This window comes from Microtus pennsylvanicus, chromosome 1 (assembly GCF_037038515.1).
Source record: "Microtus pennsylvanicus isolate mMicPen1 chromosome 1, mMicPen1.hap1, whole genome shotgun sequence".
NCBI lineage: Eukaryota > Metazoa > Chordata > Mammalia > Rodentia > Cricetidae > Microtus > Microtus pennsylvanicus.
The window spans coordinates 80,936,889-80,957,033 of NC_134579.1; the positions used below are offsets into that span (position 1 = coordinate 80,936,889).

Here is a 20,145-nt window from a genome sequence, read left to right on the forward strand (position 1 = left end):
TTTTTTAAATTTCTTTCTTGATTTCATCTTTGATTTAATTATCATTTAGAAAGTAGTACTTTAATCTCTATGAATCTGCTATTTACTAGAGTTTTTCCTGTAAATTTTAAGTTTTATTGCATTGTGTTCAGATAGGACACAAGGAGTGCTTTCAAACTTTTAAATTTTTATTTATTTGTTTTAGACTAAAGTAGACCAGCATGTGGTCTTCCATGTGCTGCCGAGTAGAATGTGTATTCTTTGGTGTTTGAATAGAATATTATGTAGATATCTTTAAAGTCCATTTGATGTATAATGTCAATTAATTCTCACATTTCTACCTATTTCATACCCAGATGACTTGTCTACTGGAGAAACTGATGTACTGAAGTCCTTTACTGTAAGTGGATTGATGCTACTCGTCCAGCAGCACACTATTTATTTATTTATTTATTTATTTATTTTTTAGTTTCTCAAGGCAGGATTTCTCTGTTTAGTTGTGGCTGTCCTGGAACTCACTTATGCAGACCAGGCTGACCTTGAACTCATGGAGATCCACCTGCCTCTGCCTCCCCGAGAGCTGAGATTAAAGGCGTGCGCCTCGATTACTGGGGCCAGTAGTACATTTTTAATAAAATTGGGCATTCCTGAGTTTGATACATATATCTTTAAGATAGTAATTTCTTCTTGGCTAACTGTTCCCTTGGTTAGAATGGGATGTCCCTCTTTATCTCTTCTGATTAATTTTAGTTTGAAGTCCCTTTTTGCTTTATTTTAGCGTATTGTTAAGGTACAGAATGAAGGGAAGTTCAGACAGGAATTCAGGCAGGAACTGAAGCAGAATCCATGCAGAAACACTGCTTACTGTCTTGCCTCTCGTGGCTTCCTCAGCCACTTATATAACCCAGGATCACCTGCCCAGGGATGGCATCATTGCCAATGAGTTGGGTCCTCCTACATCAATCATTAAGAAAATGTCCTACAGACTTTCCCAGATGATACGGGAAGTCCTTCTATCTATGTGTTGCTTTTATTGGCGAATGAATAAATCTGTTTTGGCCAGTGGTTTAGCAGAATAGGACAAGGCAGAAATTTCAAGCAGAAGAGGAGGAGAGAAGAGGAATCAGAGAGATGCCATGGAGCTGCCAGAGGGGAAAGACACGAACTGCCAGTTGGAACCTTGCCAGTAGGCCACAAGCCTCGTGGTAAAATATGAAATAATGGAAATGAGGCCGGGCGGTGGTGGCGCACGCCTTTAATCCCAGCACTTGGGAGGCAGAGGCAGGTGGATCTCTGTGAGTTCGAGACCAACCTGGTCTACAAGAGCTAGTTCCAGGACAGGCTCCAAAACCACAGAGAAACCCTGTCTCGAAAAACCAAAAAAAAAAGAAATGGAAATGGATTAATTCTAGATGTAAGAGCTAGCAAGCAATACGGTTACGTGGTTGGCCAAGCAGTGACTTAAATAATATAGTTTTATGTGTGATTATTTCCGGAGTCTGGGCAACCGGGAAATGAACAAGCGGCCTCTTATTACACCCAGTGGCCAATTTTAGGTAAGTATATTCTCAATCCCTCTTTCCCTAGGTTTGTGTTGACAAAAAAACAAAACAAAAACCCAACACATGATTATTTAAATTGATGCAATCTGTATGGGTGTATATAGACTCCAGTAACTTATTAGCTCCTTAGACCTACTTCACTTAAGCTGCTACATTTAAGAGCATACAGATTTTAAGCGCTGTTAGGCTGTGTAAATAAGACTGAGCCAAATTACTTTCAGTTTGCTATGAACTTTGCTACTTCAATACATGGTCATTGAACTTTGCTACTTCAATACACGGTCATTAACAGTTTGCTTAAATTTGCATGCCTCCTGGCTCAAGGGCTTTCTCAGTTTTTCAAATGCAATGTTTTATGCTTACTGGTTTATAATAAGACTCTTTATTCATACCAATGTTTCACTTCTTGGGTGTGACTATGTTCCAAGTTTTTGATTTGAAAGTTAGAATGCCACAAAACAGTTCCATGGGTATTCTTCATATACTTGAACACAAGTTCAGCATTTATTACATTTTGGCTTTTGCACTGTACACACATTTCCTCTAGCTGTCCCATGTGAGTTAATCACAGGCATCAGGGCATCGAAGGGGACCCAGCAAGCACCATGGCAGACAGGGAAACAATTGGTGAGAATGAAAACTTTGTTTAGCCTGACTTAGTTGGTTTGGATCAAATTAGAAAGTCTGATGCCAGATGGTTTTACTGTCAGCATATTTAAATACAGTACAAGTTGGAAAACAGTTTCCAGGCAACAGTCATTCCAATTCCAGGTGCACAATAAAATATAAGGCATGATTACTTAGAAACTCTTTTGCAATGTACATGTGGTCATGAAGACAGGTTCTATAGCTTAAAGGCCTAGGGCCTAGTGTGGTTTCTGACTGACACAGCCAAAAAGAAATAGAGGAATTTCTAGATTGATCCAAATCACCAAAGTTAAACAAAGAGATCATCCACCTAAACAGACCCATAAGAAATGAGACAAAATGGCAAAACAAGCAACAAAATCCAAACACACAAGCCTAGATGAATCCTACCAGACTTTTAAAGATTTATAGTGAATACTTCTTAAATTATTAAAATAAAGGGGAAAAAAAAGAGAAGTACTTCTAACTCCGTAATGAAGCCAGTATCATCCTAATACCAAAACCTGGGAAATACACAACAAAGAAAGAAAACTACACATCAATATCCCTGATAAACATCAATTCAGAAATCTGGAATAAAATACTGGCAAGCCAAATACAAGCAGAAAGAAAGAAAGAAAGAAAGAAAGAAAGAAAGAAAGAAAGAAAGAAAGAAAGAAAGAAAGAAAGAAAGAAAGAAAGAAAGATCCAACATGACAAAAATGGCTTTATCCAAGAGATTCAAGGAAAGTTCAACACACCCAAGTCAATAATTTAATAAAATAAATGAACCTAAAGACAAAAATCAATTATCATCTCAATAGACCCAGAAAAGGCTTTGTCAAAATCTAATATGCCCTCATGATCAAAGTCCTAGAAAAGACTGGAGGGAACATAATGAAGGCTATAGATGACAAACCCACAGCCAATATTAACTCTATATGGGAGCAGGGATCAAAGCAATCATACTGAAATCAGTAACCACTATTTCTATTCCAGAAAACACCAGTTTACGCAATATGGCAAGAGAAAAAAATTAAAAAATTATCCCTATCTGCAGATGATATACCATACATAAGAGACAAAAGTCCCTCCAGAATTTTTTTTTTAACAAGGTGACAGGATACAGAATCAACTTACAAAAACCAATCATTTGTCTACACACCAACAACAAATATCCTATGAAAGCACAGACATATCCCCATTCACAACAGTCTCAAAAGAAAAATATCTAAGAAATAACCAAGTAAAAAAGACTTATACAATGAAACCTTTAAGTCTCTAAAGAAACTGAAGGCCCTAGAAAATAGAAACCTCCCAAGCTCATGTTATATAATTCACATAGAATTAATATTGCAAAATGACTATTATGCAAAAAATATAGATTCAACGCAATACCAATCAAAATCCCATCTTAGTTTTCACAGAAATAGAAAGAAAAAATTATAAAATGTATATCAAACCACACAATATCCCAAATAATCAAAACAACCCTGAGCAAAATTTCTAGAGAGATGATCATTCCAAATTACAAAATATATTATAGAGCCTAAGTAATAAAAACATTATGGTAATGGAAAAAAACAGACATGTAGACCAACAAAGAAAACAGATATAAAGACATGTAACTATAGCCATCTTCTGATATTTGACAAAGATGCAAAAACAGACTGGAGAAAAAACAGCATCTTCAAGAAATGGTACTAAGAAAACTTGACATTCACATGTAGAAAACCAAAATGAGGTCCATATCTGTCACCTTGCACAAAAACTACTTGAAACTGATCAAAGACCTAAATGTGAATTCTGAAATGCCAAAACTGCTAAAAGAAAACATGAGTAGTACCCTACAGGATACAGGCATAAAAAATGAGTTCTAGATTCGGGCTCCATTTGCGTAAGAACTAAGACCAGCAATTGACAATTGGGACCTCATAAAACTGAAAGCATCTGTACAGAAAAAACAAAAAACAAAAACAAACAATTGCATGAAGAGAAAACCCACAGAATGGGAGAGAATCTTTGCCAGCTATACTTCTGAAGGAGGCTTAATATCCAGAATATATAAAGAATTAAAAAATAAAGTACCAAAAAAAAAAGACTCATTCAAAAAATGGACAACAGATCTAAACAGGCAGTTCTCCAGAGTAAATCAAAGCGGCTACGAAGTATTTAAAAAATGTTCATCATCCTTAAGACTATGTATATATACCACATTTTCATTATCACTTTGAAGGCGGAGTGATCAGACGCTTAAAAAAGGAATCCCATACTAGCTCAGAACTAAAAAATAGGCCTGTGTTTATTAAAAGGTAAAACTTACAAAGTCAGGATTCTCTGCTTACACGATGGAAAAGATCAGATCCAAAGCAAACCAATCAGCAAACGGGGCCCAGGGAGAAGCAGAGGGGAAGAGGCCAGACACCTTCTGCATCCAGGTAAATAGTCTGAGGTCACGTCCCAATAGGCGGGTAAGTTGCTAGCCACACACCTTCCTGCAGCATCACTTGTCGGGGATTTAGTTCGTCTCCTTGTTCTAGCGGTTGTGAGTAAAGTGCAAGGAACACTGCTAAGCAGGTATCTGTGTGTAGGATGGTAAGTCCTTTGGGGACGTGCCAAGGAGTGTTAGAGTTGGGTGGGACATACAGAAGACTTGTTTTTAGCTCTCTGTAAGTTTCCCAAACTGATTTCCACCACTCTGCAATCCCACCAACAATGAATGAGGGTTCTCCAATCTTTGTTGCCTTGTTGATCTCAGGTATTCTCATTGAGTTCAGATGGAACCTCAAAATTAATTTAATTTGCATTTCCCTAATCTTAAAGATGATGAACATTTTTTTGACAAATTTCTTAGCCACTCTGATTTACTCTTTGAAGGTAAATGGATAGATCTAGAAATTACTGTATTGCGTGAGGTAAACGATACCCCAAAAGAAACACATCATGTTCTCTCTCATCTATGGTCCCAAGTTTCAACTCCTTAATTGTCAGTCTGTAATCTGGAGTAACCACAGAAACCAGGAAAATAAAAAGGTAGCAAGGTGGGGGGGCGGGCAGTTTAACAGAGGGAATAGCAGGGTACAAGTGATATGTAGGGGGAATGAGAAAAACGTGGGAGGTGTTAATTGGAGAGGGAGGTAGGAGGTCAAGACAGAAGAAGGAAGAGTGACAAACAACACTAAGGATGTTTGGAAAAGCCTTAAAAATCATATTACTTTTTGTTTACATAAAATACATATAAGTGTACATATAGACATACAATTATGCTATGTGGGTTGACAATGCCACCCCAGAACCATAGACTACCAAATAATCAGCCCAGTACCTCCTTTTGAGTTGCTGGTCAGGGCAATTCAAGAGGCTTCTAAAACAACCTAAACTATTTTTGTTGACCTTGGTTGCCTACCAGAGGACTAACTCGGAAAGGACAGGAAGGTCCTACACAAGTTTCCAAGGGAGGGAAGCATCCAATAGTCCTACCCAGCTATGATGCTATGAACCACAATGCCCAGCGGCAGGGTTTCCCTTAGGAAGTTACCAAAAGCTAACTGTACTGAATAAACCACTCAACAAGGAAATCATGTCCGGTATTGAAGACCTACCCAATTACTTGGGGCTACCGAGATCATGGATCTTATAGGGGAACCTATTACCATCACTTTACTCAACTAGGTAATTCCTAACTTCACTCTAAAGTATTTATCCTTGTGCCCAGAGATAAGTGTAAATCTCATCCCTCATCAAAGAAATTTTTCTTTGCAACATACCAAGACCATTACAGAAAACCGTAAAATGCAAAGTGAGTTCCAGGACAGCCAACAGTCAGGGTTACACAGAGAACCCTATCTCAAAACAAAACAAAAAAAGAGAAAGTGTATCTCAGAGGTACTCACCTAGAATGCACAAATTTCTAGGTTTTATAAATTCCCACAAAACGTCTCCATTTCCCTCAAAATGTCTAGCCATTTTAATCAGTAGTTTAACTAATAATATTTACTGAACATAACACATAATAATTACCATTTCATGTGACTAACATCATTTAAGTTGAGTACCTTTATAAGACTGCTATTAGGTTTCATTTTGTCAAGTGAATTATTTAAAACAGCAGTCAAACAAGGGTACACACCTGCAATCTCAGTACTTAGGCGGCCAAAGCAAAGGTACTTCAAATTCTAATCTAGCATGGATTCCAAAGTGAGACTATCACTCCCAATTCCCCCAAAAGAAAATAAAAATTATGAGTATACTTAGGTAACAAAATACACGACTGAATGATAAACCAAAGTGTTCGTCTTTTCTGCTTTTTTATACAGATGCAGACATAAAATATTCACTGCCCTGATTACACTATAAAAAAACCACATATATGGTTTTGAAAGCACATTGAAGACAACTAGTAGCAAAGGGAACAGTAGCTAAGCACTCTAGGCCCATTAAGGCAGGCATTATTTTACATTCATAGGGTTTTTTGTTTGTTTGTTTCTTTTTAAAGAGTCCAGTAAACTATCTACCAAGTTTGAAACACATTTCCTGTTAATGGATGTGTCAACATACAGACCAAACAACACATGTCTATGAATGAGTTTCTGGTCCTTCTTTTCTTGTCTAGATTTGAAAATGTATGTAAAATTAGCTTCTTCAACAACTGGCCACATTAAGAGGTTGTTTTCTGCTGGTGGACTTATAACTACACCTCCAGAAAGTCTGTCGGATAGCTATGATACAAAAGCTCTAAAGGACAATGTTACAGCTGACATGCTCTGACAATAGGTCTTTACTGCAACTCTTTCATCTCCACCTCCAAAATGACCAGATGTTATGGTCATTCTGTAGCTCCTTAAGAATTATATGGTAATGGCACTTACTGTGCTTTCAACTCAATCTGAGATAAGCTCTTTCACGGAAAATGTCTGTGCCAGTTTCAGCCCTTTTCACTAATAACTAACATTAGTTCATCCATGACACATCAACCAAGGCTGAGTCCATCACTTTTTAATTGAGACAGGGTCTCACTATGTACTCCTGGCTCGCCCTGAACTCAAGAGATCCTACTGCCGCTGCCTCCCAAGTGCTGGGATCAAAGATGTGTGCCACCATGCCCACTCATTCAACTTTTTAATCCATAAGTTTATATTTTTCATTACATACAATAGACTCTTAAACCCCTGCTATTAATGTAACTGGATAACAACCCATTTCTTTTTCATTTTATTTAGAATAAATTTATAGAAATAGTTCCCTTAATATCTATTTGCTTAAATATTTCTCATAGAATTCTTAGAAATATTCAATTTATCAGTTAAATTAACATGCTTTTTTTCCTTACAGCTACAATGCTCTACCTAAGGACAAAACAAAACCTATAACATTAACGTACTCTTTTTACACTGAATAACTAATGCACACATAGCTCAAAATATTAACATGTCAACTCCCATAGTCCAGGCTTTCTAAAATGTTATACTACAGCCATCAGTAAAGAATTTTTATTGACTATACGGTTCTGGATCATAAAAGACTCAGATATTTGATAAGACCAAATTTATATCTACAAAAACTGCCACTCCATAGAGCTAGAGGCATAACTCACATTTAAACTGTGCATTTGGCACATACAAAGCCCTGGGTTCAAGCCTCAAGGTCCTAAGAACAGAGCCCCACCCCACTTTTCAGAAAAGCATAATACAACCCTGAGTCTACGAACAAGCAGTCTAACTCCATACAAATAAGAGACAGAACAAGTCATTGTGACAGAGTTGAATCCAACTGTAGAAAAGCAGACCAAGAGCAACAACAACAGTTAATCAGAGACATGACTCACGCACCAGTACAAGTAATCCTCAGTAGGATTAATAATGGATACAGTAGACTGCCCATCAGAAGTTAAGCAATGGGCTGGTTCAAGGTGCTGAAAGAAAAACTACCAATCAGAGTGGTGCTACCTATCATCCCAGCACTCATGCAGTTGATTCAGGATTGATAATTCAAAGTCAGACTGAGCTGCAGAATTAGATTTGACTCAAAGAGATTTCATCTTGTCAAAATCCAAATAATCTTAGTTACAGAAATAAGAAAGCTAATACTAAAATTCACATGGATTGTTAATGGGCCCCAAATAACCAAACAATGTAGAATAAGAGCAAAGTAAACAAAGCAGTGTGGTAAGGACCTACGAGTATACATATGAAATAAACCCATATATCTATGGTTAACTGATATTGAAAGATGCCGATACTATGCAATGAACAGAAGACTAACTCCTAAGCAAATGGTGCTTAGTCAAGTAAATAGGCATATATAAAAGATAAAGGTGGGCCCCCCATCACAGACAAAAATTTTCTGAAAATAGGTTAAAAACCTATGCAAGGTAAATAGGCAAGCTAAAAACATGAGAAGAAAACATAATGAACCTCTATGTCTTGGAATTTAGCAACATGTTAGAAGTCTAACCAACAAAGAAAAAGATCAATTTTATCAAGATCAAAAACTTCTGTGCATTGAAAAACATTAATTAGTCAGTGTGAAATGGCAATCTCCTGAGGAGAAGAAAGTATTTACAAGCATATTAGTAAGGCCCTAGTATCCAACTTATAAAGAACTCTAGCAATTCAACAATAAAAGGACAACTACAACAAGCACATTAACATGCTTTGGATTATTAGGCACTAAGGAAAGGCAAAGCCAACCTACAATGACACAGTGTGCACACATTATTAGGATGGTGTAAAGACAGATAAATACTGATGAGGATAGAAATATTGATGAGTCCTCCTATACTGTTAGTGACAATTTTAATTTAATTTTATTTGTTTGTTTTTCAAGACAGGGTTTCGCTGTAGTTTTAGAGCCTGGCCTGGAACTAGCTCTGTAGACCAGGCTGGCCTCAAACTCACAGAGATCTGCCTGCCTCTGCCTCCTAAGTGCTGGAATTAACGCTGTGTGCCGCCACTGCCCAGCTAGTGACAATTTTTAAATGGTGCAGCCACCTAGCTACTCACGAAGAACTGAGAACTGACCTGTACACAGAGCAACACTATTTAGAGCAACAGAAACAATCCAAGTGCCCATCAAGGGATGAATGAATAAGCAAAAGGTCATTTATCCATATACTGAAATATTATTTAACCTTTAGAAGGAATGAAATACTGGTACATACTACAACATGAAAAAAAATATACTAAGTGAAAGAAGCCAGACATAAATTATCATACACTGTATTCTACTAACATACAATATTCAGAATAAGTAAATCTAGAGAATAAAGTAGAACAACATAAACAAAATAAAGTAGAACAACATAAAGAGAAATGGGGAGCAACTACTTAAGGACTAGAGTTTTCTTTTACAATACAATGTTTTGGAGACATGTGGTATATATACATTACGAATGTGCTAACTTGGGCTGGAGAAACAGCTCAGAGGTTAAAAGCATTGGCTGCTCTTCCAAAGATCCTGAGTTCAAGTCCCAGAAACGACAAGTTGGCTCACAACAGTCTATGAGATCCTCATGACCTCTTCTAACATTGCATATGTAATAAATAAACAGATCTTAAAAAAAAATGATGTGCTAACTGCCACTGAACTGTCTTTACAATGATTAGTTTGAGCACAGTAAGGTGAAATACCCCAGTAATCCCAAACGCAGGAGTCAGAGGCAGATGTACAACCATAGAGTTCTAGGTCAGCCTGTACTAAACAGCACGACCTAGTCTCAGAAACACAAAACAAAATAAAGCAAAACAACTTAAACATAATTGCTATTATTTGAACTAACAAATCTATTCCTAGAATCAAGGGAACTGAAGGCATTGTCCACACAAAGATTGGCAAACAAATATTTACAGCAAAATTGTTTATACTAGCAAAAACATAGTAACAACCAGTTTCTTTCAAGGATATTCTATCTACACTAATAATACTACTAAATGTATACTACTAAAAGGCATGCTGTGGATAAATAAGCTACAGCAAATCTATACAAGAGTATTATTCAACCAAAAGAGGGGAAGAGATCAAGAGAGGAAAAAAAAACATGTTGAATTCTTTTATCTGAAATGCTTGAGTCAAAAGGGAAGCATTTCAGATTTGGGAGTCTTAGAATTGTAGAATATTGCATGTGTATATGAGGTATCTTACGAGATGAGATACAAATCTAGACACAGTTTATGTATGCTTCATGTTTATCAATACATTAATGTACCTGTACTTTTCTTAAAGAGCTATGTTTATTTATATGTATATTGTATATGTTTATGAGTGATGTCATGTATGCGGTAGCCACTGAAGCCAGAAAGAAGGTGCTGGGTCCTCTACAGCTGGAGTTATAGGCAGCTGTGAGACACCTGTTGTGCAAAAACAGCACTCTTAACCACTCTTTTAACTTGTGTCTATACTTTAACCACAATCTATTTGTCACAAGGCAAAGCATGGAATTTTATACTTGTGGCATCATGTCGGCACTAAAATTGTTGGATACTGGAGCACTTGAGACCGTTTTGCAGTAAAGATACTCAACTTTCACTAATACATACCACGACAGGCATTCTGGGATAGTGAAACTAAACACAAAAGACCATATCATAGAACTCTATTTATATGAAATGTCTACACCAGGCAAACCTATAGACAAAAGGTAGATTAATGCTTATCAGGATTTAGGGGGAAGGTAAGAAGAAAGAGTGGATCCTTAATGGGTAAAGGTTTCTTTATGGGACAATAAAAAGTTTCTAGTTTGCTTCATTCTGTTGTGATAAAAGACAATGACCAACAGCAACTTGAGGAGTAAAGGGCTTATTTCATGAAGATAAGTCAGAGCAGGAACTCAGAGCAGGATCCTAAAGGCAGGAACTGAAGCAGAAACCATGGAAGGAAACTGCATACTGGTTTGCTCAGCACAGCTCACTCAGCTTGCTTTTTTATAGAACACAGGACCACCTGCCCAGGAGCAGTACTACCTACAATGGGCTGGGACTTCCCACAGACTTATTTAATCAAGAAATGCCCCAAAGACTCACTTCTGGTCCAATCTGATAGCAGTATTTTCTCCGTTGTGGCTCACTCTTCCTGAATTGACTTCAGCTTATGTCAAGAAACTAGCCAGCACAGCAAAGTTAGGAATAAAAGTAGCACTAACTTTGTCCGTGTCTACTCTAAAGTCACCAAATGTGCACTTCACTGTGACTTTATGGTGTGTAAATATTTCAGTTTTCTAAAGGTCAAACTTCACTTTTTCTTTTCTTTTTTTCTTTTTTTTGAGACAGGGTTTCTCTGTGTAACAGCCCTGGCTGACCCAGAACTCATTCTGTAGACCAGGCTGGCTTGGAACTCAGAGATCCACCTGCCTCTCCCCAAGTGCTAGAATTAACAGTATATCTAACCAATGCCTGGCTAAATGTTAAACTTTTTAAAGTTATTTACAAACTGGTTGAGAAAATCCTTTTAGACGTGTCCCAATCATTGAAGGAGTGCTGAAATGACTGAAATGAAAGGCAAAGGAAATGCACCACAAGCTACACTAAGCCACAGCCTCGGGCTGATGCCATCTGCACTGGAATGTCAGCACGAAACGGTGGAGGTCTGGATAATACACCTACAGGGCTGCTCTTCCTGATTCTCAGCTTTAAAAATAGTGATTAAATGTCCCACATTGAGACATAGAACTTGTTTTAAATCTTACCTTCTTCTCTGCCTGCAAAATACAACATAGTCTAAAAAATATCAATCTTTTCTCTCCCCATTTGCTTTTCTTTCCATGCAGACTATCTCAGAAATCAGAAAGTATTAGCTAAGTAATAAAGAATAAGTGGCTGGTACCTCTAAAAACAATTCCCTCTCCCCAACTCCTTTAACTCCTAACCCAAGGGAGTCGGGAGTTAAAATTATGTGCTCGACATAAGCAGTCAAGATCCGGTGTGCTTATAAGTTGACAAAGGCTGCCAAGAATGCTACCCAGGTCCTACCTGTGGTGGCACAGGCCTTCTATCCCAATACTCAGGAGGCAGAGGCAGGCAGATCTCTGAGTGGAAGGCTAGCCTGGTCTACATGGTGAGTTCTAGGCCAGCCTGAGATATATAGTAAAATCCGTTCTCAAAATAAACAAGAAAAGAAAAGAAAATGAATGTCACCCAAATCAGTATTATTGAATGGCACTGTGCTCATAAACTCAGAAAACCCCAAATTATTCTTTTTCCAATACTATGTGTTTTAAAATTCAAAAATTCACTAATAACTTTTCAGTTTAGAATACATGAACCAGATTTTATCAGAATTTCATGTCACCTTACTCACTTCAGATTTATAAAATCAAAACATCTAGGAATAGGATCCAGGAAATTTGTTTTCAAAATGATTTTTCATACACTTATTTAAGAATCACTCAACAGAAAGGAACCAGCAGGAATTTAATTGAAAAGACAGAGATTCTTCCTGTCTTTACAAAAACAGAAAATAGAGTCTTGCTATGGATGTGCAAGTCTGGAACTCACTCACTGTACTACTTACTCCATTAAATAAGAATATGAACTATGTGCTTTATTGTTCTATATCATTGGAATAAAAATGGGAAAGATGATTTAGTGCTAAACATGGGGGAAACTAAAGTTTCTAAACTCTACTTCTTTTGTACCTGAATAAAAAAGAACAAAAATTTAGATACTAAGGAACTGGACAGAGGGTGAAAAAAAAAAACCTGTCAAGTCAAAAATTGATCCTTTGAAAATTTCTAATATTAACACAGAAGCGGCATGTAAGTATCACCACTGGGATGAATTCCCAAGGCTCTGGCCCATCTACTGAAAAAAAGCCATCTTGATATTAAATTATTTAAACTGATTCACCATTTCCCTGATTCTTTTACTGATGCATAGTGAAAGTGAATTAGAAAATCTCTTTAGAGTCCACGTGAAGTTTCTGCTCTGAAGATACATAACAATTCTCAATTAGCATGAAAAAATTAACTATGTCATGTTTTCTAATTTTATTTACAAAAACTACTTAAAAAAAAAATAAAAAAAGTCCCACTCTCTCAGGGCTTTAGAGATGCCTAAGCGGTTAAGAGCACTTGTTGCTCTTGCAGAAGACCCAAGTTCAGTTCCCAGCATGCATAGGGCAGCTCACAGCCATTTGCATAGCCAGTTCCAGGGGATCAGCTGCCTCCTCCGGCTTCCAGAGAGCAAGCAGGAGATGACAACACACATGCAGACAAACCATACGCGTAACATTAAAAAAAACAAAGACAAAAACAAACTTAGAAATAAACAGAGGGAGGGGAAACCGATGCCGGCATGTAAAATAAGTATCTCATTACAATGAGCAATACCGTATCATTGAAAATCTTTAGAGACCTACTAAATGGTCTCAGTAAGAACAAAAATATTGTTTGTGGTATACTCAAAGACTGAACTGCTATCCTCAAATGGTAAAGCTGGAATACGCAGACATGACTGACAGAATAGAATCTATACTAACCCTGTAAAGAGACCAAGCAAATGGTCAAAAAATTATCTCTACTGCTTTAACCATTTAAAGCCCAAATAAATAATAATAAGCTGCAGGAGTGTTTGATGTGTATGGATATCCTCTGATCTATTTCCTATCATAATATTTATGCACTTTCCCTAACAATGCAACCCATGGAATATGGAGAAATCATCGCCTCAGAAGAGAACATTATTAACAAACGGAAGCACTTAAAAATCTGTATTATTAAGAGGTTGGAGAGATGGCCTGAGGTTAAAAGCAAAGGCTGCTCTTCCAGAAGACCCGGGTTCAATTCCCAGAACACACAAGGCAGCTTCCATAACCGTCTGTAACACCAGGCGAAACGTTCACACACATAAAATTAAAAAAATAAAAAAAATAGAGAAATCTGGGAGTGGTGGCTTGTCCGTCAAGGGAGCTGCGGCAGCTGGACTGCACGTTTCAGCCAATTCAGGCTACATGGTGAATTCTTAGCCACCTTGAAATACAGAGTAGGACCTGTCCCTACTCCGCCACCCCAAAGTTCTGTTATTCCTTTTCAGCCCAAAACAAGCGGTTAAAAGGGGGGAGGGGGGATAAGAGACAGAGAATATCTCACATATCTCCGTTACTCTAGATATTTATTTCTTCAACACTCTTTTCACGTAAAAAACAAAATACTGGCTCGTCTATAGTACCCCACGTGAAAAGGCCAGAGAATCTTATGCCAAATTTGGGTCACAGCCACAAAACTATAAACACCAAAGTCATGGAGTGGTACAAGACAAACTTGGTGCTCCTGCCTAACCTCAGAACTCCAACTCCACAAGGGATTGTCTTTAATCTTGCGACGCTGTAACGCTCCGGGGCCGCCGACTAGCTTGCTACCCCTCGGCCCCACGGCGAGCCCTGAGCCGACCGCGTCCTCAGCCGCCGGAAGGAAGCGACCGCCGCTCACACGCCCGCCCGCCCGCGTCCCCCGAGTGCCCTTGGGCCAAGCCGCGCCCGGCCGCAGGCTGCAGGGCCACTCGGCCCGCTGAACGCCAGAGACCCGAGGGGAGCACCGGGCGGCCGGGCGGCCTCCTATCCGCGGACACCCGCAGGCCCTCGGCCCGGCCAGGCCTCGCCATTGCGGCCTCACCTCACCTGCGTTCCCACCACGACGATCTGCGGCAGCTGGATGATGTCGGCGCCCACCGTGTTGAAGACGTCCTGCAGCTTATTGATGACCGGGATTAGCGCCTCCATGGCTCGGAAAACAAGGCACCCCGACCCAGCAGGCCACTGCAATGAATGGGGACGCGGCCCACGGCCCCGCTTGCTTCCTCTTCTCCTCCGCCCTCTCCCCGGGAGCCCGCACCCATTGGGCCGGACCGCCGCCTCCCAGCCCGCTCCCGGCAGGCCACGCGTCACGCCGGAGGTGGGGCGCAACGTCTGCCGGGAGATGTAGTTCGGGCTAAGTGGAACGCGGAGGCCTATTCTAGAAGCTTTCAGCTTTCGACCTTCCGGAGCAAGGAGAAGGAGGCTGTGACAACGAATTTGTGTCTACTCTAGTCAAACCACTAGGGAAGAGCTGGAAGCATAATGGTTGTTAAAGTGTTAAGTATGAATATGCCTCCGGGAGTCGGGGCACACATCTGTAATCCGGCCCTGGAATACTTAGGCAAGCGGATCACTAAGTCTGCACTACATAGTGAAATCCTGTTTCTAAAAAAAAGAAAATATGAGAATCTCTTGATTAACCAATGTCATTTCCTTATGAGAACACTTTATGAGGAACAATCAAGGACATTCTAGGAGAGTAAAATCACTTACCTTAGTCCTAGCCTAGTGTGGCCACTGGAGGTCCCTCTAGAACGTGTTTCTGTGAGTTGACAGCCAACACAAGGCTGAGAGGGTTGGTGGGAAAGAGCTAAGATGGGTCTGTACTCAAAGGTACCCCAGGAAATGAAGGTGGGGTGGGAGGAGGGGCTCCTGGAGGTAGGCTGTAATGGGGTGAAGAATAAGTCTGAAGAGACAGGAATAAAAGGCCTTGGTCCTCACCAAGAGGTAGAATCCCTAGACAATAGAGGTGGTGTGGGAGGAAGGGTTCCGCTCCTGCAAGCAGGCTGCTTTGAGCTAAGAGTAGGGCTGGAGAGATCATAATGGAGATTAAGAAGCAAATAACAAATATTTTTAAATAGGTATGCAACTTAAAACAAAAAGTGTTAGCCCACTAATCCTCAGTCTAATACTAATACCCATTCCTGGTATTGGAATTTTATGTGATAGCATACCATGTCTACTCGGGGTATTGTCCACCACTTATAGGGTAACTACATTTATACTTTTATATGTGTATGTCTTATTTTATTTTTGAGGCAGGGTTTCTCTGTTTATAGCCCTGGCTGCCCTGGAACTTGCTCTGTAGATCAGGTTAGCTTTGAACTCACAAAGATCACCTGCCTCTGCCTCCCTAGTGCTGGGATTAAAGGCATATGCCATTACTGCCTGGCATATCTATCTATCTATCTATCTATCTATCTATCATCTATCTATCATCTATCTATCCATCCATCCATATTATACATATATATGTATATATATATGAATTTGTATATCTCTTAGAAGAATTATACAGCCAGGCGGTGGTGGCACAAGCCTTTAATCCCAGCACTCGGGAGGCAGAGGCAGGCAGATCTCTGGGAGTTCGAGGCCAGCCTGGTCTACAAGAGCTAGTTCCGGGACAGGCACCAAAGCTACAGAGAAACCCTGTCTCAAAAAAAACCGAAAAAGAAGAAGAAGAAGAAGAAGAAGAAGAAGAAGAAGAAGAAGAAGAAGAAGAAGAAGAAGAAGAAGAAGAAGAAGAAGAAGAATTATTATTATACAGTACTGGGTTTCCATATGGCTTTTTTAAACTATCCTTTATGTCCCCAAATCCCTCCTCTGTCCTACCCTCCTATCCCCCACTCAATAATATTCCACCGTGTAAATGTTTCATTTTCCATTCATCAATTGATGGACATTTAAGATGTTTCCATTTTCTGTCTATAAAGCAACAATGATTGTGGATTAACAAGTGTCTCTGTAGTTAGAGTCATTTGGGTACATGTCCAAGATTGGTACAACTGTATCATACTTGTTTCTAGCTGTTTGAGGAACCCCCACATTTCCATTAGTTCAAAGCTAACCTGATCTACAGAGCAAGGTCCAGGGCAGCTACACCAGTGCATACTGCCACCAGCAGTCCCCTTTCCCAAATTCTTGTCAGCATTCTCTCCTTTCTTTCCCTTCCATTTTTCTGCCTGTCTATGTTTATAGCCCTGGATATTTGTAAATGAGGTCCATTTTTAAACATTAGGTCAGAGTCTTTTTAGAAAATACTTTTTTATTTTATGTGTATGTTTTACTTGAATTATGTATGTGCACCATACTCATGAATGATACCTCAGAGGTCATAAAAGGGTTTTGGGTCCCATAGAATGGAAGTCATATACAGTTGTGAAGCATCATGTGGGTGCTGGGAACCAAACATGGATCTTCCGCAATAGCAACAAGTGTTCTTAAAGCTAAGCAACATCTAGCCCCATTCCTTATCTTGGACATATTGATGGGAGTAAGATGAACAGCAAAAAATTTTACTTCATATTTCCCTGATGGCTAAAATTGTCGTTTATGTTTCATTTTTTAGTTACATGCCAGAAACCAGAGACCTTGAACCAAACCAATGACTCATGGCAAAGAACATTTACAAGTGAAACCGATTGGACCAAAGGACATACTACATGACACACCACGGCGCCCAGTACCACTGGGATGAATGGAGGGGTGCTGGAGAGACAGGAAAGGAGAGAAGATGTTTTTGTTTGTTTGCTTGTTTTTTTATTTTATTTTTGGGGGATGCTGCAGGAGGAGGAGAGGATAAGGAGGGACTTGGAAGTGGGTAGAATTAAGGTGCATGATGTGAAATTCCCAAAAAAAATCAATAAAGAAATTATATTAAATTAAAAAAAATCCTGAAGCACTGAACGTGCTTAAGGGGATATAGGCAGTACCCTATATGATAATGATGTAGGAAAATCTCCCTGAGTAGGGCTCCATTTGCCCAAGAATTAAGGCCAACAACTGACGAGTGGGATTTCATTCAACTAAAAACCTTCTGCATAGTTAAAGAAATAACCAGGTGACGAGGAAGCCCACAGCATGGAGACAACTTTGCCAGCTATACAACTGACAGATGAATATCCAGAATATAGTAAGAGCTCAAAAACAGAGAATAAAAACCCAACTCATTTGAAAAATGGAACTAGGACATGAACAGATACTTCTCAAAAGAAAAAAAATAAATGACTAAGAAATATCTTTTTAAAAAAGGTTCACTGGCTCTAGCAATTATGGAATTATTAATTAAAATAACTTATCCAGTTAGAATGGCAAGGCTTAACACAACAATTGGCAGTAAATCGTGGAGGAGGTGTGGGGAAAGGAGAACCCTTTACTGTGGTGGGATTGTGAACTGGTGCCGCCACTATCAACATCAGAGTGGAGAATTCTCAAAAAGCTAAAAATAAATCTACCATATGATCCAGTGTACAGCTCCTTGGCATATACCCAAAAGACTTGATAGTCTACTTCTCAAGTACTTATTCAGCCATGTTCACTGCTGCTGTATCCAATAACTAGTAAATGGAAACAGCCTAAATGCCTTCAACCAATGGCTGGATAATGAAAATGTCGTACATGCACTATGGAGTACTATTCATCTGTAAAAAGAATGAAATAATTAATTTTTAGATAAATTGATGAAACTAGAAAAGATCATTTGAGTGAGGTATCTCAGACCCAGAAAGACAAAAGCTGAATATGCTTTTTTTATCAGAGGCTCCTAGCTCCAAATCTTCATATGTTACTGGATTTCTTGCAGTAACTGCAGAAACCAGGAAAGAAAAAAGGGCGCATTAATAAGGCCAAGTGGACAGCGCAGCAATAGAAGGGGAAATGGCAGGGTAGAAGTGATCTGATTGGGCAAATGGGGAGTGAACAGGATAGAAATAAATACAGAAAAAGGGAAGAGAAGGGTAAAACAACAATAAGGATGTCAGAAAAAGTCATAAGCAATCATGTCATTAACTATCTAAAATTAAAACCTATAATACATGTAAGTCTGTATATAAATATACATATATAGTTTTAATAAAATTTTATCATCTAGCCGGGTGATGGTGGCACACGCCTTTAATTCCAGCACTCAGGAGGCAGAGTCAGGCAGATCTTTGTGAGTTTGAGACAGCCTGGTCTACAAGAGCTAGTTCCAGGACAGGCTCCAAAGCTATAGAGAAACCCTGTCTCGAAAAATTTTTAAAAAAATAAAAAAAATTATCATCTAGGCTAACGATGCTCCCTCCAACAGTCAAAGACCACCTTACAAAAACCTCAACACTGTACATAAGAAGCTGTATTTTGAATTGTTGGTGGGTTGTCTAAGAGACTCCCAAACATACAGACCATTGCTGCTGTCCTTGGTTATACCCAGAAGTATACGGCAACATTTCTCAATCTGTTGGTTGCAAACCCCAAAGGAATTGGCTATCAGATATCCTGCATATTAGATATTTACATTATGATTAATAACAGTAGCAAAATTACACTTATGAAGTAGCAGTGAAATTATTTTGTTGTTGAGGATCACCACGACATGTATTAAAGGGTCACAGCATATGGAAGATTGAGAACCACTGGTGTGAGGTAAGTCCCTATTACTGAAGTACCATGAACTTCAGATGCAAGGCCCAACTGCCTTTAACTTGGAACTGATCTGAATGATTCAAGGTACCAGAAGGCACCATTAAGCTTACAAAGGAGGGAAACAACCAATAAATTCTACTCAGCTATTATGTCTATGAACCACAACAATGACCAGCATGGCACAATAAACCTAAGCATGCACTAGTGGCACACATACCTTGGTGGTTACCAATAGCTCTCTATTGGACTTAAGACTCACACAACAAGACAGAAACCATGCCTGGTGCTAGAAACCTAACTAACCACCCAGGGCTACTGAAGTCATGGATCTGGATGGAGAACCTACAACCACTGCTTTAATAAACCAACATAATTCTTAACTCTACTCTAAATTCTGTCCTTATGACCGCAGATAAGTGTAGTCCTCACCTCTCATCAAGGAAACTTCTTTTTGTAATAGAAATTATTAGGGAAAACCACACCCAATAAAAACGCAGAGCTGTGGAGTCCAATTAATATATCCATAAAACAACTCCTGCACCTAAGACTCAGGGAACAATGCAGACTAGAGAGAGCAGAAAGAGAGGAGTGTGCTGTGAGACAAGGCTCACAAGCTACACTCATGAAGTTTCATGAACATGACTGCCTAACATGAGCTGAACAAGGACAACAATATTTAGCCAAAGTTGAAGGAGGAAAGACAGGAAGGCCTCAACCCTACAGAAAGCACTATAGGCAAGTAAAGAACTCTAAGAGTGGAAGAAATGTCTTCTCCAGGGAAGAGCACATCAAT

The 20,145-nt window shown here is 39.1% G+C and overlaps 1 protein-coding gene across 12 annotated transcripts in view; it reads right to left on the reverse strand.

Annotated features, from left to right (window-relative positions):
- Dnm1l (dynamin 1 like) overlaps positions 1 to 15,058 on the reverse strand; it is a 50,174-nt gene extending 35,116 nt beyond the window's left edge. For 8 of the 12 annotated variants that reach the window (XM_075970795.1, XM_075970792.1, XM_075970783.1 and 5 more), the window contains exon 1: positions 14,775 to 15,035. In XM_075970795.1, coding sequence (XP_075826910.1) covers positions 14,775 to 14,876 — 102 coding nt within the window. In that variant the 5' untranslated portion in view covers positions 14,877 to 15,035. Of the gene's footprint in view, positions 1 to 14,774 lie in introns of all 12 variants that reach the window. The other 4 variants (XM_075970790.1, XM_075970784.1, XM_075970776.1 and 1 more) reach the window with 3 other exon arrangements.
- Between the last annotated feature and the right edge of the window lie 5,087 nt (positions 15,059 to 20,145).